This window comes from Misgurnus anguillicaudatus, chromosome 23, assembly GCF_027580225.2.
Source record: "Misgurnus anguillicaudatus chromosome 23, ASM2758022v2, whole genome shotgun sequence".
Classification (NCBI taxonomy): Eukaryota; Metazoa; Chordata; class Actinopteri; order Cypriniformes; family Cobitidae; genus Misgurnus; species Misgurnus anguillicaudatus.
The window spans coordinates 14539926-14562128 of NC_073359.2; the positions used below are offsets into that span (position 1 = coordinate 14539926).

The 22203-nt window shown below is 39.8% G+C and overlaps 1 protein-coding gene across 3 annotated transcripts in view; it reads left to right on the top strand.

Moving 5' to 3' along the window:
- The window catches only part of ccdc66 (coiled-coil domain containing 66), a 132824-nt gene that overhangs the window by 85207 nt on the left and 25414 nt on the right, over positions 1-22203 (top strand). For all 3 annotated transcript variants that reach the window (XM_055217558.2, XM_055217559.2, XM_055217561.2), the window contains exons 11-16: positions 78-162; positions 5860-6021; positions 7762-7924; positions 7999-8118; positions 8635-9080; positions 9190-9224. In XM_055217558.2, the coding sequence (XP_055073533.2) occupies positions 78-162; positions 5860-6021; positions 7762-7924; positions 7999-8118; positions 8635-9080; positions 9190-9224 (1011 nt within the window). The remainder of the gene's footprint in view (positions 1-77; positions 163-5859; positions 6022-7761; positions 7925-7998; positions 8119-8634; positions 9081-9189; positions 9225-22203) is intronic.

Consider the following 22203-nt stretch of genomic DNA (forward strand, 5'->3'; position numbering starts at 1 on the left):
ATGAGGATGAGCAAACAATTATTTTAAGATGTGGTTCCTAAGATTATGCGTATTTCAAGTCCCCCTTTTGATTTCAGTCATCTTCGCACCATGACAGCCCTGCTGGATCCTGCTCAGATTGAAGAACGAGAACATCGAAGAGTCATACAGGTTGAGCACCAGGTAGGATTGAAACCAGCTGTCACTACTTTACCTGTGCTTTGTGATGTGTGTATATTAATTTCATACCAGAAAATGAATACACGCACATTATATACAATTATATATTCAATATTAAAGGGGTTGTACTCATTTATGGGGAACACTGTATTTGCATATGTATACTGCATTGTGTGTATGTAGCCTACTGTACAGATTGTGTACAACAGGTGTATATGTGTACATATACAGTGCTTCGCATACATGACTACACCCCCTTTGAAAATAAAGAATTTTATTAATTTCTCAGTGAATAATGAGACCAATTTGATGCATTTTTACTAAACTTTTTATTAATACTTTTATTAATTTTTATTATTTTTATTAACATAAGTGTGGTCACATAAAATCTTTAAGACATAAAACGCAATAAATTTAAACTTCCGCTGCTTAGAACGTTTCTTAACTTTGTCATGTCGCTGGACACACCCACCTCCCATCGCCAAACTGTCGCTCATGTTGCTGGAAATTAGCAAGCTGTCATTGAAATGAATGAGATAATTTCCTTTGCCACTGCTTTTCGCTTGCAGTCTAAACTAGGCTTAACTGTCAGTTATCCTGTGGCTTTCTGTGTGATGATAGATCTTTTCCTAACACATAAATTGGGTTGTACTCATTTTATCCTAACCCTATCTCCACATCTAATCCTAAACTTTTCGGCATTTGCTGTATCCCTTCTATACAAAACCCACGGCCGCAGCTCGACCAAAATAGAGAGCCCTGCCAGACTGGCTGTCTTAAAGAAATAAATTCCTTTCTGGATTCGCGTTGTTCACTCATTTATAAATAAATCTCCTAAAATATCTGATTTTCCCCAGGGGTTTAGTTTCATGCACAAATAGGTTTAAATCAACAGATGATGATTACGTCTCTGTTTTGAGAAATAATAATAAAATAAATAAGCCTACATGAAATATGTTACACTTAAATAATTATTAGATTGACAAAATGAATAAAAAAGTATTTGAGTTTCTGTTATTTTTTGTGACGCGCTGTAAAACCAAAGCAGCAGAAAGCATGTCATGTTTTTAATGATTTTAAATAAGCAAAATGTTTTCTTCTTATTGTGAGTTTACACAAATAAAAATACACAATTTACAGTTTCGAATGTTGTTTTAATTTTATCTGTATGACCATAAATTTAGGGAAATTTAAGGTGCAAGGTCATCACGCGTATGCTGTTCACCGGCGCATAAACACGGACGCAGCGCAGGTCTGCGAGAAAAGACATAATTAAACTTTTAATTTAACAAGTTTTTTGGACATTTCATTTGTAATCACTGTACTCATATTATCAAGTCATCAGGCCATTAGTTATTCAGAATATAGGCTATAAACGCCTATAAAAAGTTTCACATTAAATGATAAGATATTTGTCCAAAAACAAAAGGTTAAATACTGAATACTACTTATATGGGACTGCAAGACATTAATAGTCGAATCTGTTCGGTAGGAAACTTACATTATTCCTGTGGGAAGTTAGTTAGTTAGTTAGTTAGTTAGGTTACTTTATTGTCCCCGAGGGGCAATTATTTGTACAGCCAGCAGATAAAAAAAAACACATAGTCACAACACACAACAATACAACCAAATACACACACATAATAAAAATACCTTAAAACAGATCTGACAAAGTGTTTAAAATCGAGACAGAAGTCGGGATGAACGAATTTCTTAATCTGTTTGACCTGCATCTAGGCATGGAGTACCTACGGCCTGAGGGAAGTAGCTTAAACTGGCAACACAAAGGATGACTAGGATCGGCTGCAATAAATTGGGCCTTCTTTGCTACTCGTTTGGAGTAAATGAGAGAGAGCGAGGGAAAGTTAGTGCCTGCAATTTTACTACATGTCCTCACAATACTCTCTAGTCGTTTTTTGTGGGCAGGGAACCAAACCAACAGATAAAACAAAAGGTTAAAACAGACTCAATAAAACAAAAGTAAAACATTCTCATCAAGGTATGGTCAATGTTAAAATTCCTCAATCTACGAAGAAAATACATGCGTTGCTGAGCTTTGGAGCAAATAGCGTCAGTGTGTGACTCAAAACTTAGCTTGCTGTCAATTATTGTGCCAAGGTACTTGTATTCTTTAACTATCTCAATCGGTTGGCCATCAATAATAGTGTAGGGTAGAGAGGGGCTCTGTTTCCTAAAATCGATAATTAATTCTTTTGTTTTAGAGACATTGATGTTTAAAAAGGAACGCTTGCACCAATCATTAAAATCATTCACTATTGGACCATGGTCAATCACACTTCTATTTAAAAGAGACACAATAACTGAATCGTCTGCAAATTTTAAGATCTGTCTACCATCATATTGTGAGCGGCATTCATTGGTGTATAAAACAAAAAGAAGAGGAGAAAGGACACATCCTTGGGGAGAGCCGGTAGAAGATAAAAGATTGCCAGATAAGGCATCATTGACTTTAACCCTTTGAGATCGAGACGTTAAAAAATCAACTAACCAGGCTATCAACCCTGGGTTGATATTGTAATTTTTTAAAAGTCTATCAGCTAAAATGTGGGGTTGAATACAATTAAAAGCTGACGAGAAGTCAATAAATAATAATCACACAAATTGATTTGACCCTTCCAAGTGATTAAAAACTGTATTGAGCAGACTGCCCGTCGCATCCTCCACTCCCCTACCTGCCCTATAGGCGAATTGTAAAGGGTCCAATTGAGACTGTGTTAATGCTACAATCTCCTGTTTAATAATTTTTTCGAAAGATTTCATAATAAGTGAAGTAAGAGCCACTGGCCTAAAATCATCAAGTGATTTGGGTCCTTTGGTTTTCGGGACAGGCACAATCACTGACTCTTTCCAGAGACGAGGGACCCGATGTAATTGCAGTGACTTATTAAATATAAAAGCAAATATATCCGACAATGGCTCCGCGCAGCTTTTAATAAGACGACCTCCAATATTATCTGGTCCAGGACTCTTCCTTTCCTGTACCCCCCTAAGAATTTTGTGAACCCTGTCCTTGCCTATAATGATAGACACGTTTTGTTCTGAGCATGGTTCCTTAAACACAGATAATTCTTTGTTGAAATCGTAAACATTGAAGCGGTTATAAAAAGTATTTAATACCTCAGCGAGCTCAGAATCTGTCTTACCGTCAAAGGAGAGTTTTTTTTTATAATTAGTTTGTAAACCTATCATAGATTTGACACCGTTCCACGCGGGGCGAGACTGGCCACTGCTCAGTAGAGATTCAACTCTATCCTTATATTTAAGTTTGGCTAATTTAAGCTCCATCTTAACTTGCTTCTGCAGGTCATTATACACTAAAACATCCCCCTGCATAAAGCTAATATTCCTCTGGTTGATGATATTTTTAACAGATTTTGAAACCCATGGTTTATTATTGGGATAAATAGAAATGGCCTTTTTTGGAATTATTTCATTTTCACAAAAGCTTATATAACCAGAAACAGTCTCAACAAGTTCATCCAAATCTGAACACTCTTCCTTAAATACATCCCAGTCTGTGCATGAGTAACAGTCTATTAGCTCCTGTGTAGCTTCATCAGACCAAACCGGAACCAAACGTCGTTCGGGTTTTGTTCTCCTTAGGACAGCTTTGTAGACCAGAACCAAATAAACAACGTTGTGGTCAGACAGACCAAGGGGAGCTCTACTAAATGACCTATAGGCTCCTTTAACGGTACCATAACAGAGGTCTAAACATTTCATATGTCTTGTTGGACAGGTGACATATTGAGAAAAGTTACTTAGCGACTTACCTAACTTACACTGATTAAAGTCGCCCATTATAAAGTTCAGCGCGTCAGGGGCGAAGAGAAGGGAAGAGAAGGACGTTGGTAATAAAAATTTGAGGCAGAAGGTGAGACTGTTTCATCTGTTTTCAGACGAAGCTGCAGGGTCGGGGTACCCGCGGGTGAAACGCATAGGCCTATGTTTGATGTAATGGGTGTAATAATATTAACTCTTTCACCGCCAGCGTTTTTTTAAAAAGTTGCCAGCCAGCGCCAGCGTTTTTCATGATTTTCACTAAAGTTTAATGCCTTCCAGAAAATGTTCTTCTTTAAATATACAAACATACAATATACCAAATGAAAGAACAGACCCTCTGCTTTCAAACAAACAAAAAACTTTCATCCTACCTTCAGTGGTTCTTTTGTAATCAGCTTTTGAATATGGGTAGGTTTCTGCAAAAACACCACATTTTGAGCAAAAAGCAGAGATAATTCCATTTTTGTGACGGACTTTTCATATAGATCCCATTCAGAGCGATCTTTAAAACAAACACGGACATGCAGCCGCTTGCCACAGGGCAATACTTCCGGGTTTAAAAAGTTGCGGAAGGGCTGGAGGATAATGGTGGATAATAGCGGTATTGCGGAAAGACGGAAAATCTCGTCAATGGCGGTGAAAGAGTTAACATGTCATTTGCGTTGTAGATGCAGGTCGAGACTCAAAAAGCAAGAGTGAACTTCGTGACTAACATCCAAGACCAGAATTTGACTCGATTCCGATATAGCAGTTTTTAAATGGCCCTGTGCTTATTTGTGTTTAAGCTCTGTCTGAAGTTTTCTATTAAACTGCGCGATTTGCGGTGTGACCGGGTCGGGGTCTTTATGTCAAACGGGCCGGGTGTGGAATAAAATTGCTGCTGATGTCGGATAACTGGTCGGGTGTTCTGTCAATCACAGCGCTCCGGATTATCGAACAGGACTGTGCATGACTTTGCAACAGGTAACTGTAACGCTAAACACGAGCACGAACTTGCAATGCACACTGCATTAAAACTACAATGAAAGATCCGTAGGCCTACTACGTAGCTATGTAACGTATTTTTAAGAAAATACAGTTTAGATCAAACATAGAAAAGCAATATGCTATAAATATAAGGAAAAGTAAATGACAGCATGAAAATGATAAAAAAATACATGTTAGTTTATATTCTACATAAAAAAATAATGTTCATATATGATCATCATGGGCGCCCCCTGCCGCCACAGCTGGAAAAAATTCTAGAGGAAACACTTGATGTGTTCATGTTTCACCTGTAAAAAACATGGTATTTTTCACACAATTTACTTATCTGTATACCGCTGTTTTCACTGTCCTAAAAACGGGCTGATGTCTTCCTTGTTCTATGAAGTCCCTCTTTCAGAAATATGTAAGGAGTTCTGATTGTGTAGTTTGTTTAGTGTGTTGTGATTCGATAGCAGCTTAGCTTGCCGTTAGCTTAGCTGGCGGCTGACATATTCCTGTGGGCGGAGGTTAGGCAAAATACTGTTCTACTGACGTCATTAAAGCAGGAAGTCGATGGCTGTAGTCCAAACTGTCCGTTCGCATTGAAAGGGGGAGTCTGTTAAAGAATATATATATCACCTGGCAGGGAACTTTGAGTGTTATCATTTTACAGATATTATTTATGCTATTATAGCAACATTACACACTAACTAGGGTTTAAAAATTGTATCAGGAGGAACGTGACCTTAAAATTATTTTGTAAGAATAGTTTTGACTAATCTAATTTAAAACCAATAAACCAGATTTGCACACATTTCATTGTGTAGGATGCCATAGAAAGTATTAATTTTAAAGCGAGAGGGTTGTTTTTTCCGAGAAATCTGTCAAGGTGCACTCATTTACAATATGCTGACCACATATAATGTACAGGAAGCAGTTAAGGCTCAGGTAGAAGAACGGAAACGTCAGAGAGAGAAAGAAGAGGCCACCCAGCGGGCACGTGAGGAAGAAGAGGAGAAGAGAGTCGAGAGAGAGAGACAACGACTCCAGGAGCAGTTTATGAAGGACACAGAGCGACAGAGAAACAGAGAGGTAAGTTCACAAATATGTATGTGTGCACCAGGATTGTAAATGCAAAATTCATATACCTGTGTTGGCCTAAGACAAATTGGAGGCCTACAAATTTTTTTGAAGGTAAAATACAGGAAAAAGGCATATAAACTAAGCAAAAAATAATGTGTGTTTATGTGGGATTGCTGATATTTTTTTAAAGTATATGTAAGAAATAATTGACGACGGGCCGTTGAATTATTAGAAAAATAATATTTATTCTGCTTATACTACGGTTACACACATCAAGACATCGATCACATGATATATTTAAAGGGATTCGTCCGGTTTTGTACTTAATGCTATTGTGAGTAGGACTATTTCTTCCGTGTCTCATCCAACGGCTCTTTTGCTTTTTCCAAAATGTCATTTTAAAGCTGGCAATGGAGGCTTGCCATTGATAGCATTCTAATGCAGTTATTAATGAAGTTATTAGAAAGAGAGCGAGAGAGACAGAGATGCAGAGAGTCTTGAAAACACATCTTGAGCTTTTAAGTCCTGAAGTCATTCAATGAGAATTAGGATTTAATTTCATTTAGGTTTAAGAGATCCAGCAGCTTGCTATTGCTCAATTGGAAGGGGAGTTTACCCTAAGCTTATACTTCATCTTCATCTTTATATTGTTTTTAATACTACATACACATTTCCAGTGTTTTCTGGTTGTATTCTAATAAACCGACTAAGAAATAATTATAAAGAGGGTTTTCACGGCGCGTCATCAGAGCGGTAGTCGCCATATTGGAGGCACTCCGCATCACAACAGAGCACAGGCACTGAAGTATATCCCGATTGTCGTCAAGGAAAATGGCTAATTATTGCCGTGTTTGAGATTGTACCATTAGGACAGTTTGAGAAAAACATTTGGAATATTATCGACTTCCAAAAGTTATTAAAAACCAGGGAAAGGAATGCAAGAAATTATCAGAGGAGGCGCTTCTGGTTGGCAAAGCTCAAGAAAAGAGTAGTATTGTATTAAAAATATGATTGATGTACATAAAGTGTAAAACAAGTATGCTTTTACTTGTTGTGGTTTATTTAAAGAGTATTTAATATGTACTTTTAGTGTTTGCAACAATTATTGCTTTTATTGTTTTACTGTGTGCTTACTGTAAAGCACTTTGGTAGGACACTGGCTATTTTAAATTTGCTATATAAATAAAGCTGACATATTTATATAAATAAATAAATATTATATATTTATCACATATGGACTCGGCATGAAAGGTAGTTGACTATATCGGGATATGCAACTGAAGAACGAATCGCCGGGTAGTCACGGATCCAAGAAGAGAGAGCTAACACGTAAGGATCTGCACCGCCTGTAAATTGTAATTTCTCGAAATATCGTGCCTTTTCTTGTGGTCCAAGTCCTTCCCTATATGCCTTTGTATCTTGGACGCGTTTTGTGTTGTTTAGATATGTCTATATTCACTTAAAGTATCCAAAGCGCACAATAAAATCCATTGTACTCCGTTCAGTTCTTTACACCTTTTGTAACGCTACTTCTTCTGTGGCACAAGTGGTGTTTCTGCACGAGTGCGCCCCCTGGCTTTTGGATGTGGCGGCATTTCAACGTAATTCGTTCAAATTCATTCATTGAGAAAACACGCATTTGCACGATAAATCGTTACAGCCCTAGTACATATATATATTATACTTTTTGGCATGCTACATTCTCATTGATAACTGCTTTTTGGACATCTTATAATCTTTTAATTGCAGGAGTTGCACATACGTAAAACTGAGGAGCTGTATCTGAGCATTCAGAGAGCCCAAGAGGAGGCGCTTAAAGACAAACACCTTCAGAGAATCAAAGACTTGGCTAGAAAAGGCCATGATGTGTCCAGACTACTACGCAGTGTGGAAGGAGACTCAGTTCCACAGGGTATGGTGGAAAAGGTTTTTTATATTTAAATATGTGATATTTTCTGTCTTGCATATCACAGACTTTTCTTTTAGTCTTTAGTGGTCAAGAGTCACCTGATACATCAGCAAGCTTAATATCATCTGAGATTCTCATCAACAAAGTAGAATCTACTATTGCACCATCTCCACGAAAAGATATCGCTGTTCAGACAGGTAATAAAATGTCTCTAATTGTTCTTAAATAAGTACCAAAAATTTAAATTCTGTAAATTTTTTCCAAGTTATATTTTTGACTTTTTATATAATTATTTGGCCTTCATTATGACAGTAAAGACAAAAAGCCCAGCTTCTCAGGTCACCTGAAGCGCATTAAGGTGACCCGAGACATTAACCATGGCTCTAACTGGAAAAAAAATCTGTCAGTATTTACTAAACCTCATGCCATTCCAAACCAGCTCTTATTTTGTGTTATTGAGAACACAATGAAATGATAAAATAAATTTACTGGAGGAGCAAAATGTACAAAAAACTAGAAAGCCAAACTTTCACAAAATGTAGGAAACACAATAGACACAGGGTTCAAAAAAACACTGTAAGGTACAGACTCATCTTAAGAGCTTTTACAATTGTTTACAATTAGTTAATGCATGAGCTAACATAAACTAACAATGAAAAATACTTCTATAGCATTTTTTAATCTTTGTTTATGTTAATTTCACATGGACACAGTGTGTGACCCAGATAAACAGTTTTCCAATGCCGACGTAACACACACCGCTCCTCCAAACACCCTCACTGCAAGGAATTCCCAACTCAACAATAAAACACTAGCTCAAAGGAGTCATGGCACAGAAAACATCAACACTGCACACACAGAAGCTGAAGCAGACCCTTATGAGCCTTACGCACGGACCAGCAGAAACAGTAAACCGCAGCCCAGAAAAAAGCCTGAGTGGAACATACAGAGACCCAGTAAAGCTTTTATCCCAGCATCTGAGCGGTACCCTGAGGCTCTGCAGCAACACAGACAGAAAAGCAGGAAACACAGACAGATGGAGCTCATGATGCTGGTGGAGAAGAACACCGTGTCAGAAACAACTCAACAAGATCTTCCTCCACAACCCAACAACAACAGATATATAGCACAAAAGCATAAAAACCCAGCACAAAAACAGGTTCTATTATTAATAATCATACATGACAAAAAAGATATACATGCCTATAGTGCAAACTTTTTAAACTTTTGCTTGCCAATGTGTGATATTGTTTTGTTTTTCTTTAAAGATTGAAAATCAACTGCAAGAACCATCAACCGAAAGGTGAGCAGCACCACTATTAAAATGAACAATGTCCCGATTTGAACGGCACTATGTCTTATGCTTGGTCACTTCTTTCCATCGTTTGGAACTTTTAACATGTTTTCCTGACTGATCTGGCAGGTTGGTCTGTGATAAGTGGTAATGTTTCAGGGCATAGTTAGAACAAGATTTATTGGTGGACACAAAACACTTTATTAAACCCTGTACTGTCCGCAACATGGATGAATGAGTGTAGAGATAACTTTTTTTAGATATGATTTTTCCTCAACAAATACATGTGAAACAATATAAACACATATGCCCCCTTGAGTGTTTATGTCCAGTGTGTAATATACAGTAGTCAGTTAGCATGCTTTACTTTCACTTTTTACTTTTAACAGGCTTTTACCTACACTTTGTGTGAGCTTGTGCTTTTGTTTTCTTGAAAAATAGATTGTGGACATATTCAAGATAGATCACGACACAAAATAATGAAATCATAGCCTTAATCCACATTTTTTATTTTTTTTATTTAAACCTTTATTTAACCAGGTAAGTCAATTGAGAACCAGTTCTCATTTACAATGACAACCTGGCCAAGAGGCAGCATAAGAAACCAGTGGGCTACAATACAGAACATTAGAAATGCAGATAACATATGTTATAAACAGTGACATATAAAAACAAACTAATTACTAAAAACAAGTACATTGATTGAACTAAGTTTTTAAAGGAAGAAAGCAAAATAAATGAGCTAAGCTTTAGCGTCTGCTGCAGTTGATTCCAATCATGTGCAGCAGAAAACTTAAAAGAACAACGACCAAAAGAGGTACGGACTTTGGGTATGTGAAGGTTAAAAAAACTGCTAGAACGCAGATTACGACCGATATCATAAACATTTAAAAGGGACTGAAAATATGATGGAGTTTTACCAATAATGGTTTTATAAATAAACAAAAACCAATGTAGTTGCCTACGTGAATGGAGAGATGACCAATTCAATAAAGAATACAGGTCACAGTGATGAGTATTAAATGAGGCTCCAGTGGCAAAACGGATTGCACCGTGGTAAATAACATCCAATTTATGGAGAATAGTTTTTAAAGCAGACCTGTAAACTACAGCCCCATAATCCAGAATCGGAAGCACTGTCGTTTTAACCAAAAGCTGTTTTGAAGAATGTGTAAAAGAAAATTTATTACGATAAAGAAAACCAATACGAGATTTGACCTGTCCGAGCAATAGATTTATGTGAGTTTCAAATGATAATTTGCTGTCAAGTCAGATACCAAGGTATTTATAGCAATCAACATAGTCGATTGCAGAGCCATCCAGCGATAAGATTTTAGGCAAATGTTCAATGTCTGGTAGATTTCTATTGAAATCATACCTTGACAAAGGCTATTTGCCGAAACGTTGGTCATAATAAAATTATGCAAGTGAGTGTGCAGTCACTATTTTTTGCTCTAGATTTCTATTGAAAACCATGCATTTTTTTTGTATTTAAAACCGAATGAAGACTGGAGAAGGCATGTTGGATACGAGGGAAACTGGCCTGCAATAAAGACAGTGTGATTGTTAAGGAAGAATTAAATGCATAAATAATTGTGTCATCCGCATATAAATGTATGTGAGAATCACCTGCAGCAGAAGCAATATCGTTGACATAAATATAAAAAAGTATAGGCCCCAGTATGCTTCCTTGTGGAACCCCTTTAGATAGAGGCAGATGATCTGACCGGAACCCCTCCCCCCTAACTAATTGTGAATGACCAAAGCAGTAGTTCTTGAACCAATCCAGACAGCTCTCAGAAAGTCCAATGCATCGTAAGTAGTAAATATGCGATACATACTGTCAAAATGATTGATGATGATGACCTTTGACCTTAGGGAGGGGTAACCTTTGACCTTAAAATGATTGATGATGACCTTTGACCTTAGGGGGGGTACCTTTGACCCCAAAATGATTGATGATGACCTTTGACCTTAGGGAGGGGACTAACCTTTGACCTCTGGGGGAGGGATGACCTTTAACCGGACCGCCCATGTCGTGAACTTTTGACCGGACCGCCTGCGAAGCATTGAACTTTTAACCGGAAAGCGTTGACATGTTTATGACCTGGGTTAACTCCAGGGGCATGATAAATCACCAATGACCGGGGTATCTCCCAGGGGCATGATAAATCATCAGTGACCGGGGTTAGCTCCGGGGGCACAATAAATCATCATGTCTTCCTACGATGAAACAATAAAAACAGTGTTTACGCAGGTGGTCATCGTTAAAACCGCATTCCGTGCTCCCATCATAAATTATATAAGGCGGGGCCACAATATAATAAAAGCCGGGAAAATACCACAGTTACGAAAATCACAAACATGGATACGCCATGCAGCTCACGCAGTACTCCGACGAGTGAATGGCAAATTGACTTGAATCATCTTGGTATGGCTCCGAAAAAACCGCGCGGGCATATCTGCCTGACAAAGTTTCTTCATGAAAATAAGAACATCGTTGCTGACGAAATTTTGCTCGAAAGTAACATAGTCGTCGGTTACAAGTTTAACAAAGAGACTCGTACTGTAATACTCTACAACGCTGAGAAAAAAGGTGAATATACACCAGGACTGGACTCACGCATAGTTTTCGGTGACAAGGACTGGACGTTGTTTTACAACAATGTCTGGAAAGATCTGAATGATTGTCACGAAGAACCATTGTACATCGCAGAATGGGATGCCATAACGCCCAAAGGACGGTACAGAGTGGTGGGCGACCATTCTAAAAAGAGGCCGGGAGACTGCATCTACTTTTTCTTCTGCAAAGACAACACAAAGCTTCGCGAGCCACTGGTGGGGGTTCTACGCGACGAACACCACAGTCTCTATGAGATGCAATTTTTGTTCAAGTGGCGCGATCTGCGAGGCATGGAAAACGTTTTTTCAACCATAAACAAAATGTTAAAGTGGTGCGACATGCATGATGGGTATTGCAGAGTTAAAGTACAGCTGTTTCACCCCGAGAAGTGCTCACGCGGCCAATACTCTCTCGGTCCGTCTCCGCCCATTAACTACGCCCATTCGTCACGACAGCTATAAGGCAGTAGGTGAGTCCGTCTTCGCCAGCAATGTCTCAACACAGCGATTCAGATAACATGTCTGAGCCTTCTCTCTACATCGATGACGACTCTTACGACGATAACGTCAACCAACACTTACCCGATGACGAACCTACTGAAGAATTCAGACGCCCATCGGAGGAGGGGCTAAGGCGTCTAAAAGAACTGTACGCTAATGCTACCGATAACGCACTCGATAGCACAGATGGCTGCTTTACAGACGTCGGATTAAAAATCATTAAAGGAGTGATCGGAGTGCTGCTAAACCACCTCGTCAACAACAAGATCAAGCAAGAGTGTCTGTGGTGCGAGATAAACCACCCTAGTCAGCGTCGACATTCCTGTCTGTATGAACCGCCCTCATACTTTTTCGACGTACACTTTGGAAAGTTTGCAGACAAGCTGTTTCAACCCATCCTACATCCCATCGTCAACTACGCTCTACAGCGCAGCGGGCTAAAGGCTGATCCTCGGGCTATTCAAGGAGCCGCAGGAGCTATTCTCCACGAGTTAAAAGACGAACCAAACATCATCTCGAAACTAGAAGAAATCTCAGAAAACCTGACCAGACATCGTCGATTTCTGGAAAATGAACGCCGTTAAAGAGTAGCCATCAAAAGATGGGGAACTTCTGCAGACCGCGAATCATCATACCCTCTTTGTTTAAAGGGTATTACAAAAGGCAGCTGATGGACTTGATGCATAGGGCGATCAAGAAGAAAAATTATTCGACCACGGAAGGCTTATCAGAACAGGTTGAAAATCCTCAACTGTTTCATGATTTTGGTAACCGATTACTGGTTCAAATTGAAGAGTTTAAAAACCATTTTGACATTCGTGACACCGTGCTTCATAGCAGATTAGACACTTTCGACCGCAAACTACACGAGTTAGACAATCGTGTACGACAGATTTATGTTCAGCTTGATACTCATGACACCGCTATTCACACCGGGCTAGATAGACTATTGTAAATAGCTCATGATTTACAACACCAAATTCAGACTGCAGAGAATTCATTCAGGCGTTTGCACGACTTAACATTCGAGCAGATGAGAGAAAGACGGCTAATGTTTGAAGCCGTTTATGCTATGGTTTTCCCAATATTTTATCCATAGTACAATTTTTATATGATATACACACCATTTTTACTCTTTTCTATATCCAATGCTATTTTTACATATGTTTAGCTATTTTTATCTCCCTCCTGTTTAAGAAATAAGCATTTATCTACCTCAGGTTTTACCATTTATTTTGTCTTCATCTACCTCATGTTTTAGCATTTATTTTGTTTTTATCTAGCATATATCTACCTCATGTTTTAGCATTTATTTTGTTTTTATCTAGCATTTATCTAAGCATGTTTTAACAATTATTTTGTTTTCATCTATCATATATCTACATAATGTTTTAGCATTTTACTGTTTATCTGCTTTTTGTAACATCTGAAAATTAATGTACAATGGATGATAAAAATTGTTCAGACGTTGCACATAGCAGTCATTCTCTTTCAGATCAGTCACAGAGTGCAGTGCCCGAAGAGTCCGGTAGGTCGCCACAACAATTGTTAAATGCTTATGCAAATTCTGAGTCGTCGCAGCAATTCATACATTTTGATTTGGACCCTCAACTTCAAGAACTGTTAAATCTTTACACATACACACACCAAGATGGCGGTGCGCTACCAAGCACCTCAGGTCCATCTACTACCTCAGCTCCCCCTACAGACGCTATCGACCCCATACCCACGCAACCTTCCGATACACCGCCACTGAGCAGAGTCGACATCGAAGCGTTGATACGAGATGGCGGAACCGTAAACGACTTTCACGTTTATCCGAGACCTCGTTTCAATAGCGTGGAATTGCAAAGATCGATGAATCTGAGAGAGATTAGAGCCACAGATTTAGCTTCGTTTCACATACGCCTGCACGACACCATGAACGAAATGGTAACATTCGCTAGACAAATCGGTGGCGACGAAAGTGTAATCAATTTGTCCCTAAGGGCTCCGAGTCTCAAATCTGACGTATCGGTAATTTTATCCCAGGGAAATTCAATTCAATTCAATTCAATTTTATTTATATAGCGCTTTTCACAATTGGTGATTGTTTCAAAGCAGCTTTACATTAATAGAAGCAGTGGAAAGCACAGAAAAACGACAGATAGCACAACATAATACACGATAGCAAAAGCAGCTAAATTTGATGCGGCTATGAATCAACATTATAAGCGTGCGTATTGCTAATGTAACGTAAAGAAGAGGGTGCTAAGTTAAGCACAAGAGGGCTGCCTCCCCGGGTTGAAAAACCCCCTAGGAGAAAAAAAAAACCAGGCTCAGCCAGGGAAGTAAAAAAAGTCATAGGAGGGAAAAACCCTTGGGAGATATATTTATATATACATTGAAACGATTAAGGAGATTAGGCGGAGGTTAAGCGGGTTCTGCCGGTGGTCGTTGGTCATGCATCAGCTGGGCATCACGTTGAAGGTCTGCCGGTGGGTCAGAGGTGTGCCGACTTTCACATTTACCGGAACTGGGTCTGTTTGTCTCATTGTCCTCGGAGAGAAGGACGAGACATAAAGAAAGAAAAACAAAACCCAATTAGCGTAGGGGCCATTCATATGTATACACATGTACATATACACAAACATATAGTATCCATATATATCTATATATATCCACACATATCTATATATACATATATACATATATATATATATACATACACATACATACACACACATGTACATATACGTATTGAAGATACAACGTCATCCTAGTGAAAGACTCTGCACAGTTTGGTTTAGGGAGAACGAGAAAAATGCACGGGACGGCGAATGTTTTGGAAATGGGTGCAGTGACACCCTTTTAAGGACTGAAGTCCCGCCCCCGACTAGTGGGCTTAACACCCCAAATCTATACCCATCGTGCTTTATTGAAATCCGGACGAGCAAGGGAGTAAAGGGGAGACGGGGACGTGACTGCGCCAGCCATCTTCCTGATGCCTGTCTGGGCTTCACAGTACTCCCCTACTCGACTCAGAAACCTCAGGAGAAGGGCCGAGCAAGTGATAACATAATGCCATACATAACTTTCAATCACTCCTCTGCGCTTGGCAATTAATGGCCCGATTCGGGGATTTATTGGTGTAGTTTTGAAGTTTTGGCCTTGTATTGTGGTTTATATGTGCACAGAGTAGCGTTTCTTTTCCTTGTATGTAGCCTTTTCTATTTTATACGTGACATTTGTTTTTAAAAGTTTATGCCCGGCTCATGGTTTGCTGCACATATGTAAACGAGTAAGGAGAGATTAAACATTTTTCTTAAGAATATTAATAGCATTTACCATGCTTTGAAGTGTTGATGTTTTTATTAGGTTGTTCAAGCTATCTATTGTGAGATGAGTACCATTAATAAAACAATTATGTGAATGCCTTGTTAAAGAGAAAAGTTTTAAGTCTAGATTTAAAGGTATCTATTGTGTCTGATTCTCGGACAACGGTTGGCAAATCATTCCAGAGCTTAGGGGCTAAGTAGGAAAAGGATCTTCCACCTTTAGACACTTTTGATATTTTAGGGATAACTAAGAGACCAGAATTTTGCGAACGCAGTGCACGTGATGGATTGTATTCTGATAGTAATTCTCTAAGATATGAGGGTGCTAGGCCATTTAAGGCTTTGTAGGTGATAAGTGATATTTTAAATTGTATGCGATAATTAACTGGTAGCCAGTGTAAAGATGCCAGAATTGGACTTATGTGGTCATACTTCTTAGATCGAGTAAGCAGTCTTGCAGAAGCGTTTTGAACTAGCTGCAGCTTGTTTACCTGATTTGCATGGCATCCCCCAAGTAGCGAGTTACAATAGTCTATTCTAGAGGTCCTAAAAGCATGGATAAGCTTCTCTGCGTCAGATGTAGACAGCATGTGGCGAATTTTTGAGATATTTCTAAGATGGAAGAATGCTGTGCGGCAGACGTTGCCGATATGACTATCGAAGGATAAGTTGCTGTCGAACATCACACCTAAGTTCCTAACCGAGGAAGATGGCACCACAGTGCAGCCATCTATGTGCAACTTGTAATCTGACATATAATGTTTGTAGCGATTCGGTTCAATAATAAGCATCTCTGTCTTATTGGAGTTGAGCTTAAGAAAGTTATGTGCCATCCAGTCACTAACATCGCTAATGCAGTCTGTTAGCTTAGAAAACGTGTGGGTTTCGCTGGGATGTGAGGAGATGTAAAGCTGGGTATCATCCGCATAGCAGTGAAAACTTATGTTATGTTTCCTGATAATGTCTCCTAGGGGTAACATATATAACGAGAACAGTATAGGACCTAAAACTGATCCCTGCGGTACACCATATTTGACCAGGGAGTGATATGACTCTTCCTCATTTACATAAACAAAGTGATAGCGATTGGTTAGATACGACCTAAACCAGGCTAACGTTTTAGTTTTCTAGTCTATTGAGTAAGATTGTGTGATCTATTGTGTCAAAGGCTGCGCTAAGGTCTAGTAATATAAGGATTGAGATTTCACCATGATCGGATGTTAACATGAGGTCATTTGTAACTCTAAGCAGCGCTGTCTCTGTGCTATGGTGGGGCCTGAATCCTGATTGGAACTTTTCATACGTACTATTATTTGTCAAGAATGTGCATAACTGGCTTGCCACTACCTTTTCTAATATTTTCGAAAGAAAAGGGAGATTTGAGATTGGTCTAAAGTTATTAAGCTCTCCCTGATCAAGCTGTGGTTTTTTAATCAGCGGTTTAATAACTGCTAGCTTGAAAGCTGTTGGAACGTATCCTATTTCTAGCGATGAGTTAAAGATTTGTAGTACCGGGGTTGACACTACAGGGAATACCTCTTTAAGTAGTTTTGTGGGAACGGGGTCTAATATACAGGACGATGATTTGGATGATGTGACTAGTTTAGAGAGCTCATCTATTGTAGTAGGTTTAAATGAATCAAGATGTTCATATGGTAATCTAGTGTTTAGTGAACTAATGGGTAGAGTGATGGCTGCTTGGGTAGTTACGATGTTTTCCCTAATAGCCGTAATTTTGTTAGAAAAGAAGTTCATGAAATCGTTACTATTGTGTTGAAGGTTATTGGTTTCTGTTTGTTCTTTGTTTCTTGTCAGTTTTGCGACTGTGCTAAAGAGGAAGCGAGGGTTGTTATGATTTTCTTTAATAAGCGTACTGAGATAGGTTGATCTGGCCGTTTTTATAGCCTGTCTGTAGTGTTTAACACTATCTTTCCATGCTGCACGCCATACCTCTAACTTTGTGCTTCTATAATTTCTTTCCATTTTTCTAGCTGCCTTTTTAAGAGCAGCGGTGTGATGGTCATACCATGGAGCTGGCGGTTTTTCTTTGATTTTCTTGTTTCGAATGGGAGCAACGGCATCCAGTGTGTTAGAACAGACATTGTTCAGGTTTTCTATTACAGTATCTGCTACATGTTTCATTTGGGACAGGTCTGGAATAGTGCTAATAAAGCTATCTTTAGTGGTGGAAATTATTGTTCTGGCTAGTCGGTAGGATGTTGTGGATTGAGTGATCCTATCTAGAAGTACAGTGTATGACACAAGGTAATGGTCAGAAACTGCATCACTCTGAGGTGATATTTCGATGTCATTAATATTGAGTCAGAGTGACAGAATTAAGTCTAATGTGTGCTTACGAGTATGCGTGGGCCCTGACACGTTTTGTTTAATACCGAGAGAATTTAGAACATCCATAAACGCACGTCCTAATGCATCTTTTGAGTTATCCACATGAATATTAAAATCACCAACGATAAGAGCTTTATCTACAGTGCCTACAAGCTCAGACAGGAAATTTGCTATTTCTTTAAGGAAATCTGCATGGTGGCCCGGAGGTCTATAGATTGTAGCTAAGACAAAAGAAAGCTGTTTGTTGTTACGATCAGTTATTTCCATATTTAATAACATTAGTTCAAATGAATTAAATTTTAGTTCAGATTTTTGGTTAACTTTAAAAATGTTGTTGTATATTGTAGCTACACCGCCCCCTCTCCCCTTTAATCGAGGTTCGTGTTTATAATAATAGTCTTGTGGGGTGGATTCGTTTAAACTAATGTAGTCGTCTGCTTTAAGCCAGGTTTCTGTTAAACAGAGTGCATCTAAGTTTTGGTCATTAATTATTTCATTAACAATAGGTTCTTTATTGGTCAGCGATCTAATGTTAAGAAGGCCGAATTTTAACATTTGAGGTTCATCTGGTAATGTATTGTTTTCTAATTTTATGTTAATCAAATTTGTACGTGATGTGGCAAGCGGTGCTCTGTATTTGCTTGTTCGGGGAACAGATACAGTTGAAATGTGTTGAGTTTCTGGTGAGATCGACTCGAAGTGCTGGGATATATGTGATCTTGACATATCATGCCAGCTGACAGACGGACGGTTAAGCTGATCCGTCTTTTTTCTGACCTGGGCCCTGGATAGTCAGACTATATCAGAATTAAGAAATAATTACGACGTCACGTTATTTACAGATCAAATTGAAAAATTTTTACAAAGCGACGAGCGGCTATTGTGTGATGATATGGTCGAGATAGGCGCTAACGTGGCGATGAACAGACAGGGGGGCGTTCGACGCAAACTTACGGATTTGGCTCTGGACCAGGTGATCAAAAGAAAAAAGACGAGTTTGTTTTGTCCTATGAATATCTCTAATAATTTGTGCTTCTCTATCTGTCTCGCACATTTTCTCGATCCCGCACTACCTGAGAGCGAACTGGAAAGACGCGCCGCGGTTATTCAGAACGACGCAGGGTTCTCTATTCAAGACAAGGTCAGCCTTTGCAACATAGCGAAGTTTGAAAGACTGTTTGACATCAAAATAGTCGTTTTTTACAGAACGTCCGATCGACCTGTAGAAACGAGCTGCATCCAAAAACGTTGCACCTCTATTTTGATTGTTTGCAATTTTGCAAATCCGATTACTGTTACAAAGCTCACAAAAAGATACCCCCGGGTAGAGTTCGTGTGCCGTGCGATATGACGAAATACTGTAAATCGTGCAACAGAGACGGTACAATGTCCCAGGGGCTGTAGATAAGCAAGAATGCAAGCCATTCCAATTCGTCCATTGCGGCGAAGATCTCGGGACCGAGGGGATGCATCAGTGCTTTATTCGCCCTATAAATCCCATGGATACTAGCGAGAAATACATCTTCTACGATTTTGAAACCCGTTACGAAAACGGAAAACACGTCGCCAACTTTGTATGCGCGATCACTTTTCAAGGTGAGAAATTTGTAGCGGAAGGACCCTACTGCGTATCGTACCTAATCAACCATTTCAGACAGTGTCGATACAAAGGCTACACTTTCATAGCCCACTATGCGTCCAAATTCGATTCTTTTCTCATTTTGGAATATTTTTGCAAAGCGGGGCTTACGCTGGACATCATCATGCAAGGGTGTAAATTAATCTACATGTACGACGATGCGTATGCCCAGAGATATATCGACAGCTACTCTTTCATACCCATGGCCTTGTCTAAGATGCCTGCAGCGCTAAACTTGACTACGACAGAAAAAGGGTACTTTCCCCATCATTTCAACAGGGTGGAAAACGAAAGCTATGTAGGCCCCTACCCCGCCAAAAAGTTCTACGGCTACGATAACATGACCGACAAAAACCAGGCAAAGTTTGACGAGTGGTATGCCACCGTTACGGGAAACTCTTTGACTTTAAGAAAGAGCTGAAAGAGTACGCGTGAACGACGTGGTCTTATTACGCGAAGCTTGCATGAAATACCGTGACGCATTCATCGCATGCACCGAACTCGATCCCTTCAACTTTACAACGCTGGCTAGTTGTTGTATGGGCGTGTTTAAAAGCATTATCTCGACAGTAAGACGTTGGCTCTTACGCACAATAACGCGTACGTTCAAAAGAGTAAGACTTACTCCAACGCGTCGATCGAATGGCTCGAGTATGTTAAAAAGACTCGAAACTTGGACATTCACCATGCCCTGAATCACGGCGAAGTGTCTATCGGTAAATATTACCTGGACGGGTTCGTGGAAATCCAAGGTACGCGATACGGCTACGAATTCGCTGGATATATCCATCATGGGCATTGCTGCCGCTATCCCGAGCATTACACGCATCCCATGTCGGGCGTACCCTACGCCATTCTCAGGAGACAGTTTGACGAAAAAGTCGATATTCTGCAGAACGCGTACGGGTTAAAAATCGAGGTAATGTGGGAGTGCGAATGGACTAAAATGAAACGCGACGATCCCTCTGTAAAATAATTTATGAGTACCTACTCTGCTCCAGAGAGACTGAAGCCCAGGGACGCCCTTTTTGGTGGTCATACGAACGCCTACAAACTCTATCACAAAACGGCGGAAGGAGAAAGAATAAGCTATGTCGATTTCACCAGCTTGTATCCCTTCTGTCAGTCTACGAAAACCTACCCCATCGGTCACCCCGAAATCATTTTCAACGATTTCGAGCCGATTGAAAACTACTAAGGACTTATTAAGGCTGTCGTGTAAATTGCTGCACCCCGTACTCCCGTATAGATCCAATGGAAAATTATTTTTCCACTGTGTCGTACTTGCGCGCATGCTGAAAATCAGACGTCGTGCTGCGGTCACACGGATGAAGAAAGGGCGCTCTCAGGTTGCTGGGTCAGTATTGAGCTTTTGAAGGCCGTCGAGAAGGGGTACGTGATCGCTAGGATCGACGAAGTATGGCATTTCCCCCAACGTTCTGATACGTTGTTTCGTGATTACGTGAAAACGTTTTTGCAATTGAAACAACAAGCGTCCGGTTACCCCTCGAACGTCGTCACAGACGCGGACAAAGCAAAGTACATTCGAGATTATTACAAAAAAGGGGGGATTCGTCTCGACCCTGAAAAGATCAGTTACAACCCTGCTCAGAGATCCATCAATAAACTACTGCTGAACTCTCTTTGGGGACGCTTTTCTATGCGCGAGAACCTCCCCAAAACGCTACTCGTGAAAAAACCTGCAGATTTCACCAGAATTGTTTTCAACGGAATCGCAGGGCTGAAATATTTCACGTTCGTCTCGGATGACGTAGCACTCGTTCAGTTTCAAAAACCCGAAGGCGATTTGTGCAAAACAAACGACATTAACGTGTTCGTAGGGGCATCTACGACCGCTCACACGCGACTGGAGTTGTACGAACTCATGGATAAACTCGGCGATCGTTTGTTATACTCCGACACAGACAGCGTTATATTCGTTTCTAGGGACGGCGACTGGGATCCCCCGTTGGGGGATTATCTGGGGGAGCTGACGAATGAATTGGACGATGGTGATTTCATAACAGAGTTCTGTTCTAGCGGACCGAAATCTTACTTGTATCGTACCGCTAAAGGAAAGCTGACTATGAAGGCTAAGGGAATAACTTTAAATGCAAAAAATTCTCAAACGATCCGATTAGACACTCTGATTGATCTGGTTGACGGCTATGCTAAATCGCGCGATAACTTGCGCTGCCTCCTGGCACACACTGAAAACATTGTGAGAGATAAAAAGCATCTCACGCTGCACAACAAATCAGTCGTCAAAAGGTTTAGGCTGGTATATAACAAACGAACACTCCTTGCCGACTTCAGCAGCCTTCCTTATGGGTTCTGAACACAGGGGGATGCGGGAGGCTTCTAATTTTGATTTCAGACCCTTTCTCATGCGTCATAAGTGGCCCATCGAATTCAGGGAAGTCTTTTTTTGTTAAACTGTTGTTGGAAAATGCAACGAATGTGATTTCTAAAAAGATTGATCGCATTGTGTTTGTGTACGATTGTTGGCAACCTCTGTATGATGAACTGCTTAAAATGTACAACATTAAATTTGTTGAAG